This window comes from Oncorhynchus tshawytscha, linkage group LG03, assembly GCF_018296145.1.
Source record: "Oncorhynchus tshawytscha isolate Ot180627B linkage group LG03, Otsh_v2.0, whole genome shotgun sequence".
In the NCBI taxonomy this organism is placed as follows: domain Eukaryota; kingdom Metazoa; phylum Chordata; class Actinopteri; order Salmoniformes; family Salmonidae; genus Oncorhynchus; species Oncorhynchus tshawytscha.
Genome location: NC_056431.1, coordinates 5014124 through 5040852, shown reverse-complemented (window position 1 = coordinate 5040852; position 26729 = coordinate 5014124). Strand labels below are relative to the sequence as shown.

The following is a 26729-nucleotide window of genomic DNA, read 5'->3' as shown; positions in this document are numbered from 1 at the left end:
TCCTCCCGAAGAGAGTATACCAAAACTGTGAGTCATCTGTGCGGTCCTCCTAGATCCAAAGCGCGTGACTCCCCTCATCACATGACGACTACCACTAACCTAGAGAGCGAGCGTACCAGAGCAGTGAAAAAGTATAAACAAAGGCTAAAACAGCAACAATATTACTTTTGTGGATTAATTAGAAATTAGAACCTGCGTGTGCATTGGCGATTTATTTCCCATGCTTTTAAGAAAAATGATCATGATCTATTTTCGAGACATTTGTTCGTGCTGTGCTATGGGTTAGCTTGTCAGTAATGTCTTTTGTGATGTTTTGATGCAATCTGAATACCTGTAATTTGTTGCAGTGATTGTTCACGCTGCTTAAATCAAGGTAAGTGTGCTTGACTTAGGTTTCCATTTAGAAAGGTTGTAGGAAACTTTCCCCAGCAATTCAATTTGAGATGCATCATCAATGTTTACACTGAATCCAAAGACAAAGCATTTACAATAACACGCCTCTGATCACCAGTCATCTCTTCCCGGGTCAGGTGTTGGCCGTTCTCTCCCGGGCCAGGTGCTGGCCGTTCTGCAGCTATAGGCCAGGCAAAGCAAATTGTCGACCTCCTATACCCCCGCCAAACTAGAATGGTCCCAGTAAACAAAATTACCTTAAAAAGCCATCTAACATATTAATTTTCCTATCGTTGAAGTTAGGTTTATTTTAGGTTAGGAATGAAAAGTGAAAAGACGTATTCGGTGGAGTACATACTGTACTGTGCTATTGTATTGTACTGTAATGAACTATACTTTCATATACTGTGCTCTGCTGTATTGTACTGTACTGTACTTTTTTTTACTGACCAAACTTGTGAAACATATGTCTATGATTGGTGCAGATTTGGTCTGGTAAAATGTTTGGGTCCGGATCTAATCTAAACCAATTGTAGACGTTTATGTTAAGGCCAAATATAGGCTGGTCTGGACCATATGTCTGTGGAGGTTGAAATCAAGCCTGGACCGGACCAAATATAGATGTTTGTTTTGGTCCATGGATGTTGAAATCAAGGCTGGTCCTAAAAATGTTTTTTTAAAGATGCCGGTCTGAACAGCACCCAAAGAAGACATTGGCCCGTGCTTACTGTGGCCTACAGTTTAGGCCCCCATTCCATTTTAAGAATGCCCATCCATGTGGTAGGCCTACCTTTTGTAAAACAGGCAATTGCATTGGCTTTATTAATTCTGATTCCTGTGACTTATAATTTTGTTTCCTTAAGTGCTGAATATCAACTACCCAACTTTATCAGAAGTTGTCCTGAGCCTATATGAAATGAGAATCAATGTGTTTACACAGCGGTATTTTATTTTTCGCTATGATCAAAATTTATGGACACAAACATGAAGCCACTGATTATCATGACAATTTAGCTCAATGGGTGAAACTCCTAGACAGTAAGTAGGCTTGGGCGGTATCCAGATTGTCACAACTTCATATGATCCCGTTTGGCTCAGTTGGTAGAGCATGGTACTTGCAACGCCAGGGTTGTGATTTTGATTCCCACAGGGGGCCAGTATGAACTAATATGAAAATATATGCACTCACTACTGCAAGTTGCTCTAGAATTATTTTATTATTTAACTAGGCAAGTCGGTTAAGAACAAATTCTTATTGACAATGACGGCCAAACCTGGATGACGCTGGGCCAATTGTGCACTGCCCTATGGGACTCCCAATCACCGCCAGTTGTGATACAGTCTGGAATCGAACCAAAGTCTGTAGTGACGCCTCGAGCACTGATATGCAGTGCCATAGACCGCTGCGCCACTCGGGAGCATCTACAAAAATATATATTTTTTAAATACCAACCTTGTGCCATTCCAGGAAATTCGGTAACAGCGGCAAGGGACACGGGGTGTTTTTTTTCAAACCACACTAATACACTGAAATCCGAAGGTTAGCGTGTTGTTGGTACTTCTTGGTCAGTTTAGCTTGGAAAATGCCGCCCTCGTCAATCTGCAACTGAAGGCTGCCGCCTGATCCTGCCTAACGGGTGTTCCCGGCCCTGTTCTCTCCCCCCTTCAGATGAATGCTCTGGTAGCTCTCTGTCATTTCTGTGAGCTCCATGGCCCCCGGACCCTGTTCTGCACCGAGGCTCTGCACCCCCCGTCCCCCACACCCTCCCAGGCTGGCGCCCCCATACCCGGGGACAGAGAGTCGGACAGAGAGGGAGAGGGACTCACCATGAGGGCAAACAGCTCAGCTACACAGAGAGGAGACATGTGCGAGGTGAGTGTGAGATGAGTGAAGGGCTGAACGGACAGAATAGAAAGGACATTGACTCATTTGTTTTGTCTAATAACTATTCTCTCTGGCCATCTCGTTTTCTCTCCCTCTTCCCCTCTCTCTCTCACTCACTCTCTCTTACTCACTCACTCACTCTCTCTCTCATTCACTCCCTGTCTCTCTCTCCATCTCTTTGTCAGGGCTGCCGGTCTCTCCCAGCGTCTCACCCTGGCTTCGTCAGCGTTGACAGTGAGACAGGCATCCGATTCCTCAGCCACCAACACCCCAGACAACCCCAGCTCTTCAGTGTGGTCCGCCAGGCCTGCGTACGGAGCCTCAGCTGTGAGGTAACCACCTGTGTGTTCGTGTGTGTGTGAGCGTGCGTGCGTGTTGCCATTTGTCTTGCATTAAGACTCATGACTGTTTGTCAATACACAAGACTTTAGTTAAGGGCGGCAGGTAACCTAGCGGTTAGAGCATTAGGGCTGTAACGAAAAGGTCGCTGGTTCCAATACCTAAGCCGACAAGGTAAAAAATCTGTCAATGTGCCCTTGAGCAAGGCATTTAACCCTAATTTTCTCCAGGGGTGCTGTACTATGGTTGACCCTATAAAACAAGACATTTCACTGCAGCAATCCGGTGTATGTGACAATATATATCAGGGGTCTCCAACCTTTTCTAGGGTGAGAGCTACTTTTTTTTTAAATGTAAATGTTTTTTTCAAGCTTTCAAATAGGCACATTCTTCTTCTCTCCCCTGCAACTCTTCCCCGGGTCCTTAGTGCACTACTTTCAATTGTACACTATGTTTTCTGGTAAAATAATGGTTAAACAACTCTAAGGGGGGCCCTATAAAATATTTTATAGAGTTGAAGTCGGAAGTTTACATACACTTATGTTGGAGTCATTAAAACTCGTTTTTCAACGACTCCACAAATTTCTTGTTTAAAAACTATGTCAGTTAGGACATCTACTTTGTGCATGACACAAGTAATTTTTCCAACAATTGTTTACAGGCAGATTATTTCACTTATAATGCACTATATCACAATTCCAGTGGGTCAGAAGTTTACATACACTAAGTTGACTGCCTTTAAACATCTTGGAAAATTACAGAAAATGATGTCATGGCTTTAGAAGCTTCTGATAGGCTAATTGACATCATTTGAGTCAATTGGAGGTGTACCTGTGGATGTATTTCAAGGCCTACCTTCAAACTCACTGCCTCTTTGCTTGACATCATGGGAAAATCAAAAGAAATCAGCTAAGACCTCAGAAAAAAAAAATTAGACCTCCACAAGTCTGGCAATTTCCAAACACCTGACGATTCATCTGTACAAACAATAGTGCGCAAGTATAAACACCATGGGAACATGCAGTAGTCATACCTCTCAGGAAGGAGATGCGTTCTGTCCCTAGAGATTAACATACTTTGGGGCAAAAAGTGCAAATCAATCCCAGAACAACAGCAAAGGACCTTCTGAAGATGCTGGAGGAAACAGGTACAAAAGTATCAATGTCCACAGTAAAACGAGTCCTATATCGACATAATCTGAAAGGCCGCTCAGCAAAGAAGAACCCACTGCTCTAAAACTGTTTGGCCATAATATCCATTGTTATGTTTGGAGGAAAAAGGGGGAGGCTTGCAAGCCAAAGAACACCATCCTAACTGTGAAGCACAGGGGTGGCAGCATCATGTTGTGGGGGTGCTTTGCTGCAGGAGGACTGGTGCAATTCACATAATTGATGGCATCATGAGGTAGGAAAATGATGTGGAAATATTGAAGCAACATCTCAAGACTTCAGTCAGGAAGTTGAAAGCTTGGTCACATATGGGTCTTCCAAATGGACAATGACCCCAAGCATACTTCCAAAGTTGTAGCAAAATGGCTTAAGGACAGCAAAGTCAAGGTATTGGAGTGGCCATCACAAAGTCCTGACCTCAATCCCATGGAAAATTTGCGGGCAGAACTGAAAAAGCGTGTGCGAACAAGGAGGCCTACAAACCTGACTCAGTTACACCAGCTCTGTCAGGAGGAATGGGACAAAATTCAGCAAACTTATTGTGGGATGCTTGGAAGGCTACCCGAAACATTTTACCCAAGTTAATCTATTTAAAGGCAATGCTACCAAATATTAATTGAGTGTATGTAAACTTCTGACCCACTGGGAATGTGATGAAAGAAATCAAATCTGAAATAAATCATTCTCTCTACTATACATTTCACATTCTTAAAATAAAGTGGTGATCCTAACTGACCTAAAACACAGAATTGCCTCCCGGGTGGCGCAGTGGTTAAGGGCGCTGTACTGCAGCGCCAGCTGTGCCATCAGAGTCCCTGGGTTCGCGCCCAGGCTCTGTCGTAACCGGCCGCGACCGGGAGGTTCGTGGGGCGACGCACAATTGGCCTAGCGTCGTCCGGGTTAGGGAGGGCTTGGTCGGTAGGGATGTCCTTGTCTCATCGCGCACCAGCGACTCCTGTGGCGGGCCGGGCGCAGTGCGCGCTAACCAAATCAAATCAAATTTTATTTGTCACATACACATGGTTAGCAGATGTTAAATGCGAGTGTAGCGAAATGCTTGTGCTTCTAGTTCCGACAATGCAGTAATAACCAACAAGTAATCTAACTAACAATTCCAAAACTACTGTCTTATACACAGTGTAAGGGGAAAAAGAATATGTACATAAGGATATATGAATGAGTGATGGTACAGAGCAGCATAGGCAAGATACAGTAGATGATATCGAGTACAGTATATACATATGAGATGAGTATGTAAACAAAGTGGCATAGTTAAAGTGGCTAGTGATACATGTATTACATAAGGATGCAGTCGATGATATAGAGTACAGTATATACGTATGCATATGAGATGAATAATGTAGGGTAAGTAACATTATATAAGGTAGCATTGTTTAAAGTGGCTAGTGATATATTTACCTAATTTCCCATCAATTCCCATTATTAAAGTGGCTGGAGTTGAGTCAGTGTCATTGTCAGTGTGTTGGCAGCAGCCACTCAATGTTAGTGGTGGCTGTTTAACAGTCTGATGGCCTTGAGATAGAAGCTGTTTTTCAGTCTCTCGGTCCCAGCTTTGATGTGTTACGCCCCTGAAAACAGGGGAGAAATAATCACGAGAGTGATACGATGTTGTATTCTCAATTTAACGTTTAGTTCAATCATTTCACAAAAGTAACACATTACAAAACAACAGAAAAACCATTATACAAATAACACAGCAAAATATCTTATTAACAACGTACATGTTCATTCACAATCGACATAAAATGGCAGCTACTCTCAGTACGATGCTATCCTTCACTTCAACCGAGCAGGGCTAATATTACTCTCTTCAAACATAACTCTAACTTCCTCAAGACGTTACTAAGACACACCTTAAACACTCTTGACATGTTAGTGAGTTATAACATTTAAATTACTATTCTTCTCATCAATAAAGTACCTGAAAACAGGGGAGAAATAATCACGAGAGTGATACAGTGTTGTATTCTCAATTTAACGTTTAGTTCAATGAGAAAAGACCGCGATTTTCCCCAGGAATATGGGTGGAGACCAGAGCAATCGATCTCCGGCTCATAGATTAAGAGCATTTCGTAGATGACAGATGAACACTTTTAGGCACCACAAAATAAAGTAATCAATATAACGTTTACACATTACTCTCACAATTTGTACCCTTTGACAGATTTTAACTTTAACACATATGAATGTTATCAATCTCTATCAACTAATACTGAATGCATCTTCTTAACCTTAGATGTTTTAAGATCCTCACATACTATGAACTTACTAATACTTTTTAATGTATAACAGGCTATGAATATTTCCTTTACCCTGTTACACTCTCCCCGACAAAATAAATGTTGTCCCAACATTACCAACATTGTCTACTTCAACAGTCCGTATGCACTGGACCTACAAAATCCTCTTCTGTAAGGTAGTACTTGAGCAGAGGTCAAGGGTCACAGTTCAAATATAACTAACAAGTTATATTCACAGTCCATATCTGTTGACCAGCTATATAACATAAGCAGTATTTTCTCATACTATTGATCAACAGTCCATCACTTTTAATGATCTATATGCATAGTCTGCAAATTGTCTCTTTTGACTGTCTGTGAAATCAGACAGTAGTCCATGGTCAAACATGTCAACTCTGTAGCCTCATGTTTGCTGAAGCCCATACATGTAAGGTGGCTGAAAGTAACATTGCTGTAGTGATGGCAGCCATGGAACCAGTCCTGGTGCAGAGTAGACAGGGAACAACTGTGGCTGTGGCTGTATACTGTAGCAGGAAGGGATACCAAGCTAATCATAAGTGATACGTCTTGGAGGGTGTCTCTCTCTTTGTGGCAGCTGGTAGGCTGGTTCCTCGGGTTCAGCAGCATCAGTATATGAAGGAAAGGCACTTGGTGGATGATCATCAGGCAAATTTTCAGCAGGCAAGTCTTTAACTGTTGTTGTCTCCTCCAGCCGCTTTTCAACAAGAGGCTGTGCTGGTAGCGTATCAGGGACTGGCACTGCAACTGTCTGTTTCACTGTTGGGGGCCTGTGTTCCCACTCTCTCGCTGGTTCAGCATTCCTCTCCTCAGGTACTGTAGGAGATGTGGGAACCTGTAGCAGCTCATGATGAAGGTCATATTCATCCCCACTGTCTTCATCAGAATCTAGAGTCTGTGATGCAGGCTGGTGTCTCCTCGTTTTCTGACTTTTGTCCACTTTGGTCATTTCTGGTTGTGTCTCAAAAGGTAAGTGGTCACAGGACATGAGCAGATTTCTGTGCAGGACCCTGGAGCGTCCCCTACCCTTTTCTGGTCTCAATTCATAAATCGGCAGGTCTGAACCCATTTGTCTCACCACTGTGTGAATTGTATCTTCCCAATAGTTACAGAGTTTTCCTGGTCCTCCTCTTGGTGTCAGGTTTTTAATCAGAACTCGCTCACCAGGCTGTAGCACTGAACTCCTAACTTTAGTGTCATAGTACTTCTTACTTCTTTCAGCGGCTTTCTGAGCATTTTCATTTGCAATGGCGTATGCTTCTTCCATCCCTCGTTTCCAGTTCTCCACGTATTCTCGCTGGTTACTGGAACCTGCCTCTGTGCACAATCCAAAGAGCATATCAACTGGAAGCCTGGGTGATCTCCCAAACAGAAGATAAAATGGTGAATAGCCAGTCACTTCGCAACGGGTGCAGTTATAGGCATAAACCAGTTTGTTCAGAGACTCCTTCCAATTTGACTTTTGTGTCTCAGTTAGTGTCTTTAACATTTGCAACAATGTTCTGTTCATGCGTTCCGCTTGACCGTTTCCCATCGGGTGATAGGGTGTTGTTCTGGACCCCGCCATACCACTGAGTTTCTTTAACTGATGGAACAACTGATTTTCAGATTCTCCCCCTTGGTCATGGTGGATGCGGGACGGGAACCCAAACTTCAAGGCAAAGTCATTGAAGATGAGATTTGCAGCAGTTTTACCTGACTTTGATGTGGTGGCGTAGGCTTGAGTGTAACATGTAAAATGATCAACAATCACGAGGATGTACTCATATCCCCCTTTGCATCTGTCGAGATGAAGGAAGTCTATACATACCAGTTCAAATGGCTGTGTTGTCACAATGTTTGTCAGAGGAGCTCTTGTTGCATGGGCTGGCTTTTTCTGCTTGACACAGCTACAAGTTTTAGTCACATAGTGCTCGATGTCAGATTGCATATATGGCCAGAAGAAGCGGTCACGTACTAGTGATACAGTGCGGTCAGTACCTTGGTGTCCCATGTTATTGTGCAACTCTTCCATCACTTTACCTTTGTACTGCTCTGGTAGAACTAACTGCTTGCGGGCTGTAGTGATTCTGTACAGAATGCCATCACTGTCTATTGTCAATTTGTCCCATTCTCTGAATAGGCATTTTGTCTTTGGACTGAATTTCTTTTGCTCTTTAACTGGCGGTTTGGAACCAGACAGTTTGAAATTGAGCACAGGACGGATGACCAGATCAGATTCTTGTGCTTCTCTTATCCCATCTTTTGGGATCGAGCTGGTTGTTGCAGTGGTTGTCTCACCTTCAGCTGATACTGACATCGATGCAGCTGAAAATGACCAAGGTACAACAGCCTCTTTCTGTACCTCAACTGCTTGTATCGTGGCGGCGATGGTGTCTGGTGGAAGCTCCTCAGAACATTCTCTCATCAGTGACTCTACATCCAGTGGCATCCTTGACAAAGCATCTGCATCACCGTTCTCTCTGCCTGGCCTGTACTTTATTGTAAAGTGGAAATCAGCCAAGTCTGCAACCCACCTGGAAGTGGTTGCGTTCAGTTTTGCTGTAGACAGAATGTAGCAGAGCGGGTTGTTATCGCTGTATACAGTGAAGGTCGGAGCATAGTACAAATAGTCATGGAACTTATCAGTGATTGCCCATTTTAGAGCTAGAAATTCTAGCTTGCTCGAGTGGTAGTGATAGTTCTTCTCAGCTGCTGTTAAGGTTCGAGAGCCATAAGCAATGACCCTAAGCTTCCCCTCTTGCTTTTGGTAAAGAACTGCTCCCAAGCCTTGGTGTGATGCATCAGTGTGTACACCAAATGGCTGAGTGAAATCAGGGAAACCTAAAACTGGTGGGTGAAGCAAACACTCAATCAGCTGTTCAAGTGCCTGTTGATGCTGGTCAGTCCACAGGATTGGCTTGTTTGAGGGCACCACATGACTTACTTTCTTTGTTTTTGTTTTCCGTGGGTGGTCAAGTAATTTCTCTGAATCTGCTTTCAGGAGGTCATACAGGCAGCTGGCACTCCTAGAAAAGTCCTTGATGTACTGTCTGTAGTAAGTGAGTAAACCAAGCATTTTTCTGAGCTGGCCCACAGTCTCTGGTCTGATTTCTTTCAATGCTCTTACTGCTTCAAAATCGGCTGGGTCAACTCGGCTGCCCTCTGCAGACACTATTCTGCCCAAATAACGGACCTGGGGTTTAAAGAGATCACACTTACTTGGTTTGAGTTTAATGCCATACTCTCTGAGACGCTGCAAAACTTTTCGCACATCATTCACATGGCTGTTGAATGTTTTACTGAAAACTAGCATGTCGTCCAGATAAGGAATGCAGATGTTATCCCGGAGCCCTTCCAAACACTCCTCCATACACCGCTGAAAAGCTGCAGGAGCGTTCATGAGGCCGAATGGCATACGTATCCACTCATAGAGTCCCCACGGTGTCACACATGCTGTCAGTGGTCTGCTCTCTTCAGAGATGAACCCCTGGTGATACGCTTTCCCCTGATCTAAGTGGAAGAACCAGGAATTACCACCTAAACTGTCCATGATGTCTTGGCCCCGAGGGATGGGCTGGCGGTCGGGATGTGTCTTTCTGTTCAGATCTCTGTAATCTATACACAACCGGAGGGTCCCGTCCTTCTTACGAACGCACACGACAGGTGAAGAATATGAAGAGTTTGACTTCCTAACCCAGCCCTGGACTATGAGGTCATAAATGTAACCCTTCATCTCCTGATACAGTGGCCTGGGCACTGACATGTATGTGCGCTTTACTGGTTCAGAGTCCTTTAGAGAAATAGTCATTTTCAATCGTTCAATGCAGCCAATGTCATTGTCTGATCTGGAGAAGGGGTGACACTCTTCTCTAAGCATTTGCCTAACAACCTCTCTCTGTTCTTCGGTTAGGTTAGGTGAGTTAAATCTACTGGTGGATCCCACTGTTCAGTAGCAGTACATGGGGTTCGAACGCCGGTGTGATTCACTGTGGCTTGGGTGACAGTTTTTTCAAAGACTTGGGCAGGTAACACAGTCATAATGGTTTGTACTGTACCGATTATTGTGCGTCCTAGCAGGGCAATGTCGTGGTCAGTGGGGTTAGAGACCTCAAGCAGGATAACTGGAAAAATACCTTTTCTGACTAGTGTGTCAAAGAACTCAAGGTCGTCTGGCCACTGCGGGCTCAGGTCTGGCTGGAAAAGCATTGTCATGTCATCTTTGAAAGGCTGGGAAGCTACACGGCACTCAATCTGAATGCTACTGTGTTTTGGTACAGCAACCTTCTCTTTCTTGGTTTTCACTGCGTATTCATCTGTCTGTTCTGCGCTAACAGCCTGTATAAAAGCTCTCACCTTGTTCCTTTTGAGGCTTGGGAAAGCTGTTTTTACTGTACTGTATCGTTTAGTCTTTTCGGTCATTGTCAGGATGTGCTTGATAACATTGAAACCTATGATGGGATGTGATAGGTGACAGCCTTTCATTACCAGCACCGGGATGATCAGTTCCTTTGTTTGGTCAGTTTCAGAGGCTAGCCGAAAAGTTGTTTCAATCCATCCCAGGTACGGCATTTCAGTCCCATTTGCTGCAGTCAACCTTAGATCATCAGGTGAGTCCAGGATTTCTGAAACATCTCTCAACCTTGCGTTTGGGAGATATTCCTCTTTCCATCGTTCATCAATGACCGATACCTGAGAGCCTGTGTCCCATAGAGCTTGGAGGTGGTGGCGATTCAGGTGACACTCAATAAGGCACTGTCTGCCGACTAGCGAGGTGACCTTACGGGGGTGGCAACCTTGAGCTAGGGATGGTAAGGAGTGGGCATTTTCCTCTGTGCGGGAAAACCTTTCACGATTAGAGTCAATTTTCAGGTGAGTGCATTTTTCCTTATGTTTAGTCCAATGTTGGTTTTGACATACTTTGGAACAGTACAGTGTCTCTTTACATGATGAACATTGTTTCAGGTTCTCAAATGAATCTTCTCTGGCACAATTTGCACATTTCTGGGACTTTTTGGTAGCTACGGTTAACACTCGTCCCTCAGCGGTAACCCGTTTCCGTTTAAAGGGGCCTCCCTTGATGGTCTGGCTCCCCGGATTTTACATCCAGCTTGAAAATGTTCTCCACTCCCACATCGGAAGCAGTGTGTGCAGCGTGCATCTGTTCTGGCCTGCTGGCAGACAAAACACCTCCTTGGAGCTTGAGCAGAGCGGTTGGTATACCAGTTAGGTGCATATTGATGCTGTGCAGGGTCAGGTGCTTGGGACCGACTGTAGCTGCTGTAATACTGCTGCTGGGAAACAGGTGGCTGGGGGTCCCTATCTGACCTCCTAACTGGGGGTGGGGCATAGGCACAAGGCGGTGACTGAAACAGGCTGCTGTAATATCTCCTTAATCTGAGCAATCTCTGCACTGAGACCTTTTAGAGAAGCTACATCTGTCTTAAGTTCAGCTAACTCTGTTAACAGTCCTGCGGGTATCTTAGCTTTGGCTTCCTGCACAGGACACTTTGCAGATGGCGTATCTTCTAACTGGACTACACTTACAGTTGTAGCGGGCTGTGGGGCATTAAACCGCTTTTTGTTTCGTCTTTCTATCTCATTAGCACAAGCAATGTTAAGCTTCTCTAGCAAAACCTCATCTGATGTTTTGCTCTCTAGCAGGAGAGGCTGCATGTCTATCCAGATACTGTTACTCTGGAGACCCGTAAGGACTGTGTGAAAACACATGCTCTGGACTAGAGCAGGGTCATACTTAAGCCCTGATTCTGACTCCTGGGATGCAAACAGTACTTTTTGCCTCAAATCTAATACGCGCATCAGGAAGCTTTGAGGGGTCTCCTTGCTATGCTGTGCTTCTGAAGCTAGCTGTTTGTAAAGCTCTGTTGCACTCTTCTCTTGGAAGTGGGAACGCAGGATACATCTAAGTGTGGGAAGAGTTAGCTGGGGTTTACCTTCCAAGTAGCTGCATAGCTGTGAGCCTGGAGAAATAGCCCTGACTACTGTGTCTACTATTTCTACCTCAGGATAGCCTCTGTTAAGTCCATTTTCAATCTGATGTGCAAGGCTTGAAAAAATCTGTTTTTCTTTCTGGCCCGGTTCACCTATATGACCAAAAATGTTAAACTCTTTGCGCCAGTATGAGCTGGGCTGTGCATTGGGTGAGAGCGGCACGCTCCCCTGAAGATTGGCATGTTGTTGGGGCTGACGCAGAGAATCACTGGCTTTGGCTGCAATAATCTGCTCAGTTCCCACCCCTTGTTGTGGAGTTACAGTTCTCAATTCCTCTATTCTGTGATGTGTTCCGGCTGGTTCAATATCATGGTCAATTTGCCCTGTTTTGTTATCTATGCCACTGATCATCTCTGTCATTTCGTCTCTAAGTAGCAACAATTCCGACATGCCGCCATCTTCTAACTCTGCGACTTCCTCTCTTTCAAGGAACATCATAATGCGAGTCATTAATGCTATGCGGGATTTGTCTTTAACATCTCTTCTCTGTTCGCCTGATATTTCAAGGAAATCACATATCTCTAGTAATTTGTCTTTAGTCAGGGTGTGCAATTCTCCTACTACCTCTTCCTGTAGTTCTTCCAAGGCGCTTGTCATGTTGACAGAACAGGAGGAACTTTTACTGTGCAGGAGTTGACTCTGAATTAGATGGTCCTTACTGTCTCTGATGGTCGATCAATGGCCTCAGTTGACACGTACTTAACCACTAACTTCCAACTTCCCTCGAACAGCAACACTTTCCTCACTGCAGCCTGCCTGAGTTGTTATGTGGAGATTTAGCTGGCTCGGAATTCAGCGACCAGGGTGTGGAAACTGGACATCTGAGCAGCTATCTCAGCGGAGCCTCCAAAAATGTTACGCCCCTGAAAACAGGGGAGAAATAATCACGAGAGTGATACGGTGTTGTATTCTCAATTTAACGTTTAGTTCAATCATTTCACAAAAGTAACACATTACAAAACAACAGAAAAACCATTATACAAATAACACAGCAAAATATCTTATTAACAACGTACATGTTCATTCACAATCGACATAAAATGGCAGCTACTCTCAGTACGATGCTATCCTTCACTTCAACCGAGCAGGGCTAATATTACTCTCTTCAAACATAACTCTAACTTCCTCAAGACGTTACTAAGACACACCTTAAACACTCTTGACATGTTAGTGAGTTATAACATTTAAATTACTATTCTTCTCATCAATAAAGTACCTGAAAACAGGGGAGAAATAATCACGAGAGTGATACAGTGTTGTATTCTCAATTTAACGTTTAGTTCAATGAGAAAAGACCGCGATTTTCCCCAGGAATATGGGTGGAGACCAGAGCAATCGATCTCCGGCTCAAGATTAAGAGCATTTCGTAGATGACAGATGAACACTTTTAGGCACCACAAAATAAAGTAATCAATATAACGTTTACACATTACTCTCACAATTCGTACCCTTTGACAGATTTTAACTTTAACACAATTATATGAATGTTATCAATCTCTATCAACTAATACTGAATGCATCTTCTTAACCTTATATGTTTTAAGATCCTCACATACTATGAACTTACTAATACTTTTTAATGTATAACAGGCTATGAATATTTCCTTTACCCTGTTACAGATGCACCTGTACTGACCTCGCCTTCTGGATGATAGCGGGGTGAACAGGCAGTGGCTCGGGTGGTTGATGTCCTTGATGATCTTTATGGCCTTCCTGTAACATCGGGTGGTGTAGGTGTCCTGGAGGGCAGGTAGTTTGCCCCCGGTGATGCGTTGTGCAGACCTCACTACCCTCTGGAGAGCCTTACGGTTGAGGGCGGAGCAGTTGCCGTACCAGGCGGTGATACAGCCCGCCAGGATGCTCTCGATTGTGCATCTGTAGAAGTTTGAGTGCTTTTGGTGACAAGCCGAATTTCTTCAGCCTCCTGAGGTTGAAGAGGCGCTGCTGCGCCTTCTTCACGATGCTGTCTGTGTGAGTGGACCAATTCAGTTTGTCTGTGATGTGTATGCCGAGGAACTTAAAACTTGCTACCCTCTCCACTACTGTTCCATCGATATGGATAGGGGGGTGTTCCCTCTGCTGTTTCCTGAAGTCCACAATCATCTCCTTAGTTTTGTTGACGTAGAGTGTGAGGTTATTTTCCTGACACCACACTCCGAGGGCCCTCACCTCCTCCCTGTAGGCCGTCTCGTCATTGTTGGTAATCAAGCCTACCACTGTTGTGTCGTCCGCAAACTTGATGATTGAGTTGGAGGCGTGCGTAGCCACGCAGTCTTGGGTGAACAGGGAGTACAGGAGAGGGCTCAGAACGCACCCTTGTGGGGCCCCAGTGTTGAGGATCAGCGGGGAGGAGGTGATGTTGCCTACCCTCACCACCTGGGGGCGGCCTGTCAGGAAGTCCAGTACCCAGTTGCAGAGGGCGGGGTCGAGACCCAGGGTCTCGAGCTTGATGACGAGCTTGGAGGGTACTATGGTGTTGAATGCCGAGCTGTAGTCGATGAACAGCATTCTCACATAGGTATTCCTCTTGTCCAGATGGGTTAGGGCAGTGTGCAGTGTGGTTGAGATTGCATCGTCTGTGGACCTATTTGGGCGGTAAGCAAATTGGAGTGGGTCTAGGGTGTCAGGTAGGGTGGAGGTGATATGGTCCTTGACTAGTCTCTCAAAGCACTTCATGATGACGGATGTGAGTGCTACGGGGCGGTAGTCGTTTAGCTCAGTTACCTTAGCTTTCTTGGGAACAGGAACAATGGTGGCCCTCTTGAAGCATGTGGGAACAGCAGACTGGTATAGGGATTGATTGAATATGTCCGTAAACACACCGGCCAGCTGGTCTGCGCATGCTCTCTGAGGCGCGGCTGGGGATGCCGTCTGGGCCTGCAGCCTTGCGAGGGTTAACACGTTTAAATGTCTTACTCACCTCGGCTGCAGTGAAGGAGAGACCGCATGTTTTCGTTGCAGGCCGTGTCAGTGGCACTGTATTGTCCTCAAAGCGGGCAAAAAAGTTATTTAGTCTGCCTGGGAGCAAGACAACCTGGTCTGTGACTGGGCTGGATTTCTTCCTGTAGTCCGTGATTGACTGTAGACCCTGCCACATGCCTCTTGTGTCTGAGCCGTTGAATTGAGATTCTACTTTGTCTCTGTACTGACGCTTAGCTTGTTTGATAGCCTTGCGGAGGGAATAGCTGCACTGTTTGTATTCGGTCATGTTACCAGACACCTTGCCCTGATTAAAAGCAGTGGTTCGCGTTTTCAGTTTCACACGAATGCTGCCATCAATCCACGGTTTCTGGTTAGGGAATGTTTTAATTGTTGCTATGGGAACGACATCTTCAACGCACGTTCTAATGAACTCGCACACCGAATCAGCGTATTCGTCAATATTGTTATCTGACGCAATACGAAACATGTCCCAGTCCACGTGATGGAAGCAGTCTTGGAGTGTGGAGTCAGCTTGGTCGGACCAGCGTTGGACAGACCTCAGCGTGGGAGCCTCTTGTTTTAGTTTCTGTCTGTAGGCAGGGATCAACAAAATGGAGTCGTGGTCAGCTTTTCCGAAAGGGGGGCGGGGCAGGGCCTTATATGCGTCGCGGAAGTTAGAGTAACAATGATCCAAGGTCTTTCCACCCCTGGTTGCGCAATCGATATGCTGATAAAATTTAGGGAGTCTTGTTTTCAGATTAGCCTTGTTAAAATCCCCAGCTACAATGAATGCAGCCTCCGGATAAATCGTTTCCAGTTTGCAGAGAGTTAAATAAAGTTCGTTCAGAGCCATCGATGTGTCTGCTTGGGGGGGGTATATACGGCTGTGATTGTAATCGAAGAGAATTCTCTTGGTAGATAATGCGGTCTACATTTGATTGTGAGGAATTCTAAATCAGGTGAACAGAAGGATTTGAGTTCCTGTATGTTTCTTTCATCACACCATGTCACGTTAGCCATAAGGCATACGCCCCCGCCCCTCTTCTTACCAGAAAGATGTTTGTTTCTGTCGGCGCGATGCGTGGAGAAACCCGTTGGCTGCACCGCCTCGGATAGCGTCTCTCCAGTGAGCCATGTTTCCGTGAAGCAAAGAACGTTACAGTCTCTGATGTCCCTCTGGAATGCTACCCTTGCTCGGATTTCATCAACCTTGTTGTCAAGAGACTGGACATTGGCAAGAAGAATGCTAGGGAGTGGAGCACGGTGTGCCCGTCTCCGGAGTCTGACCAGAAGACCGCCTCGTTTCCCTCTTTTTCGGAGTCGTTTTTTTGGGTCGCTGCATGAAATCCACTCCGTTGTCCTGTTTGTAAGGCAGAACACAGGATCCGCATCGCGAAAACCATATTCTTGGTCGTACTGATGGTGAGTTGACGCTGACCTCATATTCAGTAGTTCTTCTCGACTGTATGTAATGAAACCTAAGATGACCTGGGGTACTAATGTAAGAAATAACACGTAAAAAAAAACAAAAAACTGCATAGTTTCCTAGGAACGGGAAGCGCGGCGGCCATCTCTGTCGGCGCCGGAAGTTCCCATCAAGGTTGCCAGGTGCACGGTGTATCCTCCGACACATTGGTGCGGCTGGCTTCCAGGTTGGATGCGCGCTGTGTTAAGAAGCAGTGCGGCTGGTTGGGTTGTGTATCGGAGGACTCATGACTTTCAACCTTTGTCTCTCCTGAGCCCGTACGGGAGTTGTAGCGATGAGACAAGATAGTAGCTACTACAACAATTGGATACCACGAAATTGGGGAGAAAAAGGGGTAAAATTCAAAAAATAAAAACAAAGAATTTTTACTACGATTTTTACTACGATTAAATGCCAGGAAATGTATTTGGCTAACTTCCGACTTCAACTGTATATTCCCAAATTATGTTCTCAGTTTGAATTTTCACTCTGAAAATTACAATTGTTCATAGAGAAACAATGAAATTGGATGTGCTGAGTCCATGTCAATGCTTAAATCGCAGCAGAAGACACTTTTTTTGGGGGGGTCTGGAAGAAAACAAAAAACAAATTATTTTGGAGTGTAGTTGCGCTTAGGGAGTGAGGAATGTGCCGGTCTAGCGATGGTTCTGCGCTGCTGCTGCTCATTTCATGGCAAAGTTTGCAAATAACCAAATAATAGATACAAATGATATACTTACTCATGATATACTTCTGCCAGGTAAGCCTACTTTGCAGTTAACATTTAATTGAGAAGGTTTTGGGGGAAGTATCTATCAACCCACGAGATGGTTATCACATCAACTGGCTACACACGGAGTGATGAACAAATGTGTGTACCACACAGACAGACAGGTGCAATATTGCTGGAAATTAATTGGCAGCTATTGGGTGTGGCTTTTTAAGCCAACAGGGCATAACATTTACTTTTTAAGCCAACAGGGCATAACATTTAGTTTTTGGGCCACCAGCCACTGTGGCAGGTAGATTTTAAAAAATCTACCAGCCCCTCAGAATTTTTACCAGAAAAAATATTTTCCCCCCGCTAAAATTACACTCAAAAAGAGAGCGTGCGACAGGACACTGTACTGTCTACACTCGGTTTGTTGTTTACATTAAAACTTTTTCATTAAATGGATTTTAATCTGACCTAATCTGACCCGAATGGTTGAGGGACAGCTATTGGGGAACTGTGGGGGGATCTTGGAAGGATCGGGTTTCACAGGATTGTGATCATGAAAAAGGAAACTATGACATATGTTTTCTATCACTATCATGCACAAGCAACCTCCCACATAAGGATGGCTCTGTTGCAGAAAGACTGATACATGTTTGATAGTGGTAGTAGACACCCTCACACATAAGGATGGCTCTGTTGCAGAAAGACTGTTACATGTTTGATAGTGGTAGTAGACACCCTCACACATAAGGATGGCTCTGTTGCGGAAAGACTGATACATGTTTGATAGTGGTAGTAGACACCCTCACACATAAGGATGGCTCTGTTGCGGAAAGACTGATACATGTTTGATAGTGGTAGTAGACACCCTCACACATAAAGATGGCTCTGCTGCAGAAAGACTGATACATGTTTGATAGTAGTAGTAGACACCCTCACACATAAGGATGGCTCTGTTGCAGAAAGACTGATACATGTTTGATAGTGGTAGTAGACACCCTCACACATAAGGATGGCTCTGTTGCAGAAAGACTGATACATGTTTGATAGTGGTAGTAGACACCCTCACACATAAGGATGGCTCTGTTGCAGAAAGACTGATACATGTTTGATAGTGGTAGTAGACACCCTCACACATAAGGATGGCTCTGTTGCAGAAAGACTGTTACATGTTTGATAGTAGTAGTAGACACCCTCACACATAAGGATGGCTCTGTTGCGGGAAGACTGATACATGTTTGATAGTGGTAGTAGACACCCTCACACATAAAGATGGCTCTGTTGCGGGAAGACTGATACATGTTTGATAGTGGTAGTAGACACCCTCACACATAAGGATGGCTCTGTTGCGGGAAGACTGATACATGTTTGATAGTGGTAGTAGACACCCTCACACATAAGGATGGCTCTGTTGCGGGAAGACTGATACATGTTTGATAGTGGTAGTAGACACCCTCACACATAAGTATGGCTCTGTTGCGGGAAGACTGATACATGTTTGATAGTGGTAGTAGACACACTCACACATAAGGATGGCTCTGTTGCAGAAAGACTGATACATGTTTGATAGTGGTAGTAGACACCCTCACACATAAGGATGGCTCTGTTGCAGAAAGACTGATACATGTTTGATAGTGGTAGTAGACACCCTCACACATAAGGATGGCTCTGTTGCAGAAAGACTGATACATGTTTGATAGTGGTAGTAGACACCCTCACACATAAAGATGGCTCTGTTGCAGAAAGACTGTTACATGTTTGATAGTAGTAGTAGACACCCTCACACATAAGGATGGCTCTGTTGCAGAAAGACTGATACATGTTTGATAGTGGTAGTAGACACCCTCACACATAAAGATGGCTCTGTTGCAGAAAGACTGATACATGTTTGATAGTAGTAGTAGACACCCTCACACATAAGGATGGCTCTGCTGCAGAAAGACTGATACATGTTTGATAGTAGTAGTAGACACCCTCACACATAAGGATGGCTCTGTTGCAGAAAGACTGATACATGTTTGATAGTAGTAGTAGACACCCTCACACATAAGGATGGCTCTGTTGCAGAAAGACTGATACATGTTTGATAGTAGTAGTAGACACCCTCACACATAAGGATGGCTCTGTTGCAGAAAGACTGATACATGTTTGATAGTAGTAGTAGACACCCTCACACATAAGGATGGCTCTGTTGCAGAAAGACTGTTACATGTTTGATAGTAGTAGTAGACACCCTCACACATAAGGATGGCTCTGTTGCAGAAAGACTGGTACATGTTTGATAGTGGTAGTAGACACCCTCACACATAAGGATGGCTCTGTTGCAGAAAGACTGATACATGTTTGATAGTAGTAGTAGACACCCTCACACATAAGGATGGCTCTGTTGCAGAAAGACTGATACATGTTTGATAGTAGTAGTAGACACCCTCACACATAAGGATGGCTCTGTTGCAGAAAGACTGATACATGTTTGATAGTAGTAGTAGACACCCTCACACATAAGGATGGCTCTGTTGCAGAAAGACTGATACATGTTTGATAGTAGTAGTAGACACCCTCACACATAAGGATGGCTCTGTTGCAGAAAGACTGATACATGTTTGATAGTAGTAGTAGACACCCTCACATAAGGATGGCTCTGTTGCAGAAAGACTGATACATGTTTGATAGTAGTAGTAGACACCCTCACACATAAGGATGGCTCTGTTGCAGAAAGACTGATACATGTTTGATAGTAGTAGTAGACACCCTCACACATAAGGATGGCTCTGTTGCAGAAAGACTGATACATGTTTGATAGTAGTAGTAGACACCCTCACATAAGGATGGCTCTGTTGCAGAAAGACTGATACATGTTTGATAGTGGTAGTAGACACCCTCACACATAAGGATGGCTCTGTTGCAGAAAGACTGATACATGTTTGATAGTGGTAGTAGACACCCGCACACATAAGGATGGCTCTGTTGAAGAAAGACTGATACATGTTTGATAGTGGTAGTAGACACCCTCACACATAAGGATGGCTCTGTTGCAGAAAGACTGATACATGTTTGATAGTAGTAGTAGACACCCTCACACATAAGGATGGCTCTGTTGCAGAAAGACTGATACATGTTTGATAGTGGTAGTAGACACCCTCACACATAAGGATGGCTCTGTTGCAGAAAGACTGATACATGTTTGATAGTAGTAGTAGACACCCTCACACATAAGGATGGCTCTGTTGCAGAAAGACTGATACATGTTTGATAGTAGTAGTAGACACCCTCACACATAAAGATGGCTCTGTTGCAGAAAGACTCATACATGTTTGATAGTAGTAGTAGACACCCTCACACAAGGATGGCTCTGTTGCAGAAAGACTGATACATGTTTGATAGTAGTAGTAGACACCCTCACACATAAAGATGGCTCTGTTGCAGAAAGACTCATACATGTTTGATAGTAGTAGTAGACACCCTCACACAAGGATGGCTCTGTTGCAGAAAGACTGATACATGTTTGATAGTGTCTTGATGCTGTATTGTTTGTCCTTCATGTTCTGATACTTTATGTTACCCCTTCCCTGTGTTTTTTGTAATCAATAATTATAAAAAGTAAAAAACACTCAAACAGATTACATGCTTTTTAATGTTTGTAAAACAATACATGTATTACTAGTAAATTGTTTAATTTCATTATTTTAACCAAAATATCACAGATGAGACAAAAATGTTCACCTGCACCTTTAGGGTGACGTGACTTTAGGCCCTAGTGACTAACCAGCGGTGGGATAATGTCAGTGTTGCGTTGATTAGATGGTAGCTGGGAGCTTGCCGTGTCTGAGTCTACTTGTGAGATTTGTTTGCGGTGGAACACGTGAAAATTGCATGTACTTTCAGAATTGTTTGGGGTGCTACTCATTTGTGGGCTGCGAGCTACTGTGTGATCTACCTGTTGGAGACCCCTGATAGATAGATAGATAGATAGATAGATATCTATCACAGGAGGTTGGTGGCAACTTAATTGGGGAGAACGGGCTCGTGGTAATGACGGGAGCGGAATCAGTGGAATGGTATCAAACATGATTTCCAGGTGTTTGATGCCATTCCATTTGCTCTGTTCCTAATGTCTGTAATCCCCTCAGTACCCTCCCTCTCTCATCTGCCTCTCTCCCTCCCTGCCTCTAGGTGTGTCCAGGTCGTGAGGGTCCTATCTTCTTTGGGGATGAGCAGCATGGTTTTGTGTTCTCTCACACGTTCTTCATCAAGGACAGCCTGGCCCGGGGCTTTCAGCGGTGGTACAGTATCGTCATGGTAGCCATGGACAGGATCTACCTCATCAACTCCTGGCCCTTCCTGCTGCGCCACCTCAGACTCACGATACAGAGTCTACAGAGCACAGCACTGAAGGTAAGGACACACACACAAACTAACACACCATGTTAAATGAATGGGACATAGATATATACACACACATTAAAACACACTTACTATTCATAACGTGAACATTAAACATAAGACAAATAAACATGAACACTAACTCTTACTACCAGACAGAATGTTTGACTTCTCTCCCTCTTATTTCTCCCCCCTCCCCCTATCCTCTACAGGTGTTTGACAGTGAGCAGTGTGTGTGTCCTCAGAGGGCGGTGAGGATGAACAGCGTGTTCTCTCCTGCTGTCTTCCCCCACCAGAGGAGTGGTAACGCAGCCCGCTCCCTGCCCTCCCTCACCCAGCACACCAACCTCTGGGCCAGCCTACACTCCTCCTTCAGCTGGTGAGACGGCTAACTGTCGCTAACGATCACTAAGGTTACTAATCTAAACAATAGCAGACATACAGTCAACATCAGGGGTGGTCGGGCAGTGTTCTGTCTATCCCAGTTGTTTGATACACTCTTGTGTTTTCTCCTCTACTGCAGGTTACTGAAGGCCTGTGGTAGTCGTCTGACAGAGAAGCTGCTGGAGGGAGCTCCCACAGAGGACACACTGGTTCTTATAGAGAGACAGACAGGTACGCACTGGTGCGCATAGAGCGAGGGGAGAACAGACAGACCGGTACGCACTGGTGCTCATAGAGAGACAGACGGGTACGCACTGGTGCTCATAGAGAGACAGACGGGTACGCACTGGTGCTCATAGAGAGACAGACGGGTACGCACTGGTGCTCATAGAGAGACAGACGGGTACGCACTGGTGCTCATAGAGAGACAGACGGGTACGCACTGGTGCTCATAGAGAGACAGACAGGTACGCACTGGTGCTCATAGAGAGACAGACGGGTACGCACTGGTGCTCATAGAGAGACAGACGGGTACGCACTGGTGCTCATAGAGAGACAGACAGGTACGCACTGGTGCTCATAGAGAGACAGACAGGTACGCACTGGTGCTCATAGAGAGACAGACATGATAACTCTAGAGGTGGGAGACACCGTGAGACCAGTTTAACACTAGTCAGAGAGACATATATTACCCCATATGGCTCAAGTTAAAAGAAGTGAATAAAAAGGGTGTGATCTGATATCAGGGTAAAGCGTTCCTGACAGCATTATCATGAGAAGTCATGTGGAACAGGAGTCCGTGTCTACAGTAAACGTGTGTTTAACACGGTTAGACCACGAGGACAGAGAGCTACGATGTGACTCACTCAACCATATCACACAAATTCCATTCTGATTACCATTCTTGGGCCAAAAATGTTTCCATTGCTCCCCCATGTTCAGCTCTGATATTGCAAGTCACTATGACACTTGAATACTTCCAATCAGGAAAATAGTTGCAATTGTTACTTTGTTCACTATCCTGGCTAAATCAATTTAAATAAAATAACAGTATATATATCTTGGAATAAGTCCCGATATTGGGTGTTTTGTATGTCTTTTTAACAATGTCCTGTTGTCTTCTCAGAGCAAGAGGAGGAAATGAGTTGCTGGGAAGGAGCAGAAGGGGGCGGGTCTAGACCCCCGTGCCACCAATCTGAGAGCGAGCTGTACAGAGACTTCTTGTTTGACGAGGGGAAAGCAGAGGGGTATCCTGGTCCAAAGTTCAGGTCCTTGAGACATTTAAGACAGGTAAACATTGGTGTGCCTTTCTCCCTACCACAACATGAACACTTTCATTTCTAGCACATCATACGCCATACTTAATTCTGTTAACCACTTGGTTTCAAAATAAACAACCAATATCCTCTTATTTTGTGAATGCATTTCTTGTCTGTTTCCTTGTGATGATATCTGTTATCTGATTGGTACACAGGTGCTCGGGACCACTGATTTCCGCCAGCTAGCATGGCACGTGCTCATGGGAAATCAGGTCATATTGAGAGGGGCTGACCCAGGGCTCATCCATTCAGCATTCACCATGTTGAAGGTCATCCAATCAAAAGTTTACTCATTGTATCCCCCTTTAAAGAATATTCCTCCTAACATTCTTTGCTTAATCACATGGTTTGGTATATATCCCATCAGGCCTTGCTCCCGGTGGGCTGTGTCCGCTCTGTGACGTACAGCGCCCAGTATGAGGAAGCATACCGATGTAACTTCCTGGGCCTCAGCCCTGACGTGCCCATCCCCACACACGTCAGCTCCTCAGGTACAAATCAAATCAAATTGATTTATATAGCCCTTCGTACATCAGCTGATATCTCAAAGTGCTGTACAGAAACCCAGCCTAAAACCCCAAACAGCAAGCAATGCAGGTGTAGAAGCACGGTGGCTAGGAAAAACACCCTAGAAAGGCCAAAACCTAGGAAGAAACCTAGAGAGGAACCAGGCTATGTGGGGTGGCCAGTCCTCTTCTGGCTGTGCCGGGTGGAGATTATAACAGAACATGGCCAAGATGTTCATAAATGACCAGCATGGTCAAATAATAATAAGGCAGAACAGTTGAAACTGGAGCAGCAGCATGGCCAGGTGGACTGGGGACAGCAAGGATTCATCATGTCAGGTAGTCCTGAGGCATGGTCCTAGGGCTCAGGTCCTCGAGAGAAAGAAAGAGAATTAAATTCACACAGGACACTGAATAGGACAGGAGAAGTACTCCAGATATAACAAACTGACCCTAGCCCCCCACATAAACTACTGCAGAATAAATACTGGAGGCTGAGACAGGAGGGGTAAGGAGACACTGTGGCCCCATCCGATGACACCCCCGGACAGGGCCAAACAGGATGGATATAACCCCACCCACTTTGCCAAAGCACAGCCCCCACACCACTAGAGGGATATCTTCAACCACCAACTTACCATCCTGAGACAAGGCCGAGTATAGCCCACAAAGATCTCTGCCACGACACAACCCAAGGGGGGGGCGCCAACCCAGACAGGAAGATCACATCAGTGACTCAACCCACTCAAGTGACACACCCCTCCTAGGGACGGTATGAAAGAGCCCTAGTAAGCCAGTGACTCAGCCCCTGTAATAGGGTTAGAGGCAGAGAATCCCAGTGGAAAGAGGGGAACCGCAGAGACAGCAAGGGCGATTCGTTGCTTCAGAGCCTTTCCGTTCACCTTCCCACTCCTGGGCCAGACTACACTCAATCATATGAGTGTAGTCTGGCCCACAAACCCAGAATACATCACTGTGGTTACTGCTTTATTTGGAGGTCTGCTTATAATCGCTATTACATATGATAGTAATATGCTAATAATAAAATACTGTATGATAATGATATTAGTCATAAGTGCGAACAGAACAAATAAAAGGTTTCGAATCCTAAATTACCCATAAAATATGTCCATCTTGCTGTGTCCCTTCCCAGAGTTCTCAGTGTTGGTGGATGTGGTCAGTCTGGAGAGGGGCTCTCTGTACTCTGCTGCTTGTGGTGAAGACATCCTCTCACTCTATCAGTTCAACATCAGCAGTACCAACTCACAGCCTACAGATAAAGGTGAGGATAGACCCCATCTGGACAATATACTATATACATCATCAACATGAAGGTATACATTATACATGTCTTCTTCAAGGCACCTCTAGTTGCTAACAATCATGGCAAAGGTCAAAGAGATGCAATTAGTCATGTGAAATTTCCCTCCATTAACTTTCCAGTTTCAATCTATTGACCTGCATCTCTCGTGCTCTCTCCCTGTCTCTTCACCCCTATCACTCCCCCTCCCTTGCGCTCTATCCTTCTCTCTCTTCCCCCCACCCCTCTCAGGTCCCACGTTGTTGAATAAGATCGAGGTGGCGTTGTCCAATGAGAACCTGTCAGTGGACGTGGTCTCTCACTGTCTGCTGTGTCTGAAGGAGGAGTGGATGAAGTGAGTAACAACAACCCCTCTGATGAGCAGGGAATTTCCCTCAACTTTGAAGTTTCATTTCTTTGGCTTTTTCTAAACAGAGGTATGTAGGTATGCAACTGTAGATAGTGGGGCATTAAAGAGTCAAACAAGTCCCCCTATGAAACCCCCCAAAGCCCCAGCCTGGTTACATTGGCTGGGCTGTGCAGTACAGGATGATGTGGAATGCTTAATGTAGTCCAGAATCATTGGGAAATTCCAATAATTCCTCTCCCTCTCACTTCTATCCATACCCATCCTCCCCTTAACCCCCCTACCCTTTCAATTCCTTAGTAAAGTGAAGGTGCTGTTTAAGTTCTCCAAGGTAGATGGGCGTGGGAGGGAGGACACCCAGAAGGTGTTGGCCCTGCTGGGTGCCACGGGGCCTGGGGAGGAGGACAACGTCAGGCTGCTCAAGTTCTGGATGACAGGACTCAGCAAAACCTACAAGAGCCATCTGATGACCGCTGTCAGAGGAGGGGAGAGGCCCCTTAGCCAGTGAGAGAGCAGTGGAGGAGAAGATGGGAGGTAGTGGGAGAGACCATACAGCTGGAGTGAAATATACTGTATCTCAGTATAGGAGGCTGGTGGGAGGAGGTATAGGAGGGTGGGCTCATTGTAATGGCTGGAATGGAATAAATGGAACAGAATCAAACGTGATTTCCATATGTTTGATGTGTTTACACTGTTCCATTTATACCTTTCCAGCCATTACAATGAGCCCTTGCTATAGCTCCTCCCACCAGCCTCCTCTGCATGCACCTACTACTGTATTTGGACAGACAGAGAGAAAGGGAAAGAAAATGAGTGTCAATGAGTGAGTAGTGACAGATAGACTGAGGGATATGTGTGTGTCCAGCTGCTGACTTGATTAAAATCCATCCTTCACAATAAAGAACAAAAAGCCACTTCATGGGTCAGTTTTAAATTAATAATTTATTCAGATACTAATTACTTATTATGTTTTACATAATGTATCTGGGTTTTTTTTTATTAATCAAAGGGAATTATTATAAGAACACTATCCACAATTTTTTGTCTAACTTATTATACAAGTTTCAATAGTTTGTTAACACATTGTACAGAGATATTCAAATAAAATAACTGCTTGAGCTGAAACTGAAATATTGGTGTGGCATTCATCCTTTTTCCCAACTGGCACCATCTTGTGGAGAATCATTAAATCTAAGAAAGAAGGGAGAAGAAAAAGAGTGGAGGGGGAAAAAAACGTGTGTCCTTTGCCAGTTCCCTCTCACATGCTTTTTTACAATGAGTGGCTGTCAGCCAAGAGACCTCAAGTGGT

General features: G+C 44.8%; 1 protein-coding gene across 2 annotated transcripts; it reads left to right on the top strand.

Moving 5' to 3' along the window:
• Positions 1-69: 69 nt before the first annotated feature.
• Positions 70-26084, top strand: flcn (folliculin). Of its 2 annotated transcripts, XM_042308205.1 has the most exons (13): positions 71-131; positions 348-373; positions 2063-2266; positions 2464-2610; positions 21335-21556; positions 21757-21923; positions 22068-22159; positions 23055-23218; positions 23403-23516; positions 23615-23738; positions 24907-25035; positions 25306-25408; positions 25721-26084. In XM_042308205.1, exons 3-13 carry the CDS (start codon positions 2063-2065, stop codon positions 25926-25928), a joined length of 1674 nt encoding a protein of 557 aa, XP_042164139.1. In that variant the 5' UTR covers positions 71-131; positions 348-373; the 3' UTR covers positions 25929-26084. The 2 variants fall into 2 exon arrangements, with proteins under 2 accessions (XP_042164137.1, XP_042164139.1); XM_042308203.1 differs by having other exon boundaries at positions 70-373.
• Positions 26085-26729: the final 645 nt, after the last annotated feature.

Excerpts from the sequence above, each read along its gene's own strand:
- flcn (XM_042308203.1), top strand. The coding sequence starts at position 2,063 with ATGAATGCTCTGGTAGCTCTCTGTCATTTCTGTGAGCTCCATGGCCCC. Across the intron at positions 22,160-23,054 it reads TCTTATAGAGAGACAGACAG|AGCAAGAGGAGGAAATGAGT; the intron begins GTACGCACTGGT and ends TTGTCTTCTCAG. Across the intron at positions 25,409-25,720 it reads CTGAAGGAGGAGTGGATGAA|TAAAGTGAAGGTGCTGTTTA; the intron begins GTGAGTAACAAC and ends TCAATTCCTTAG.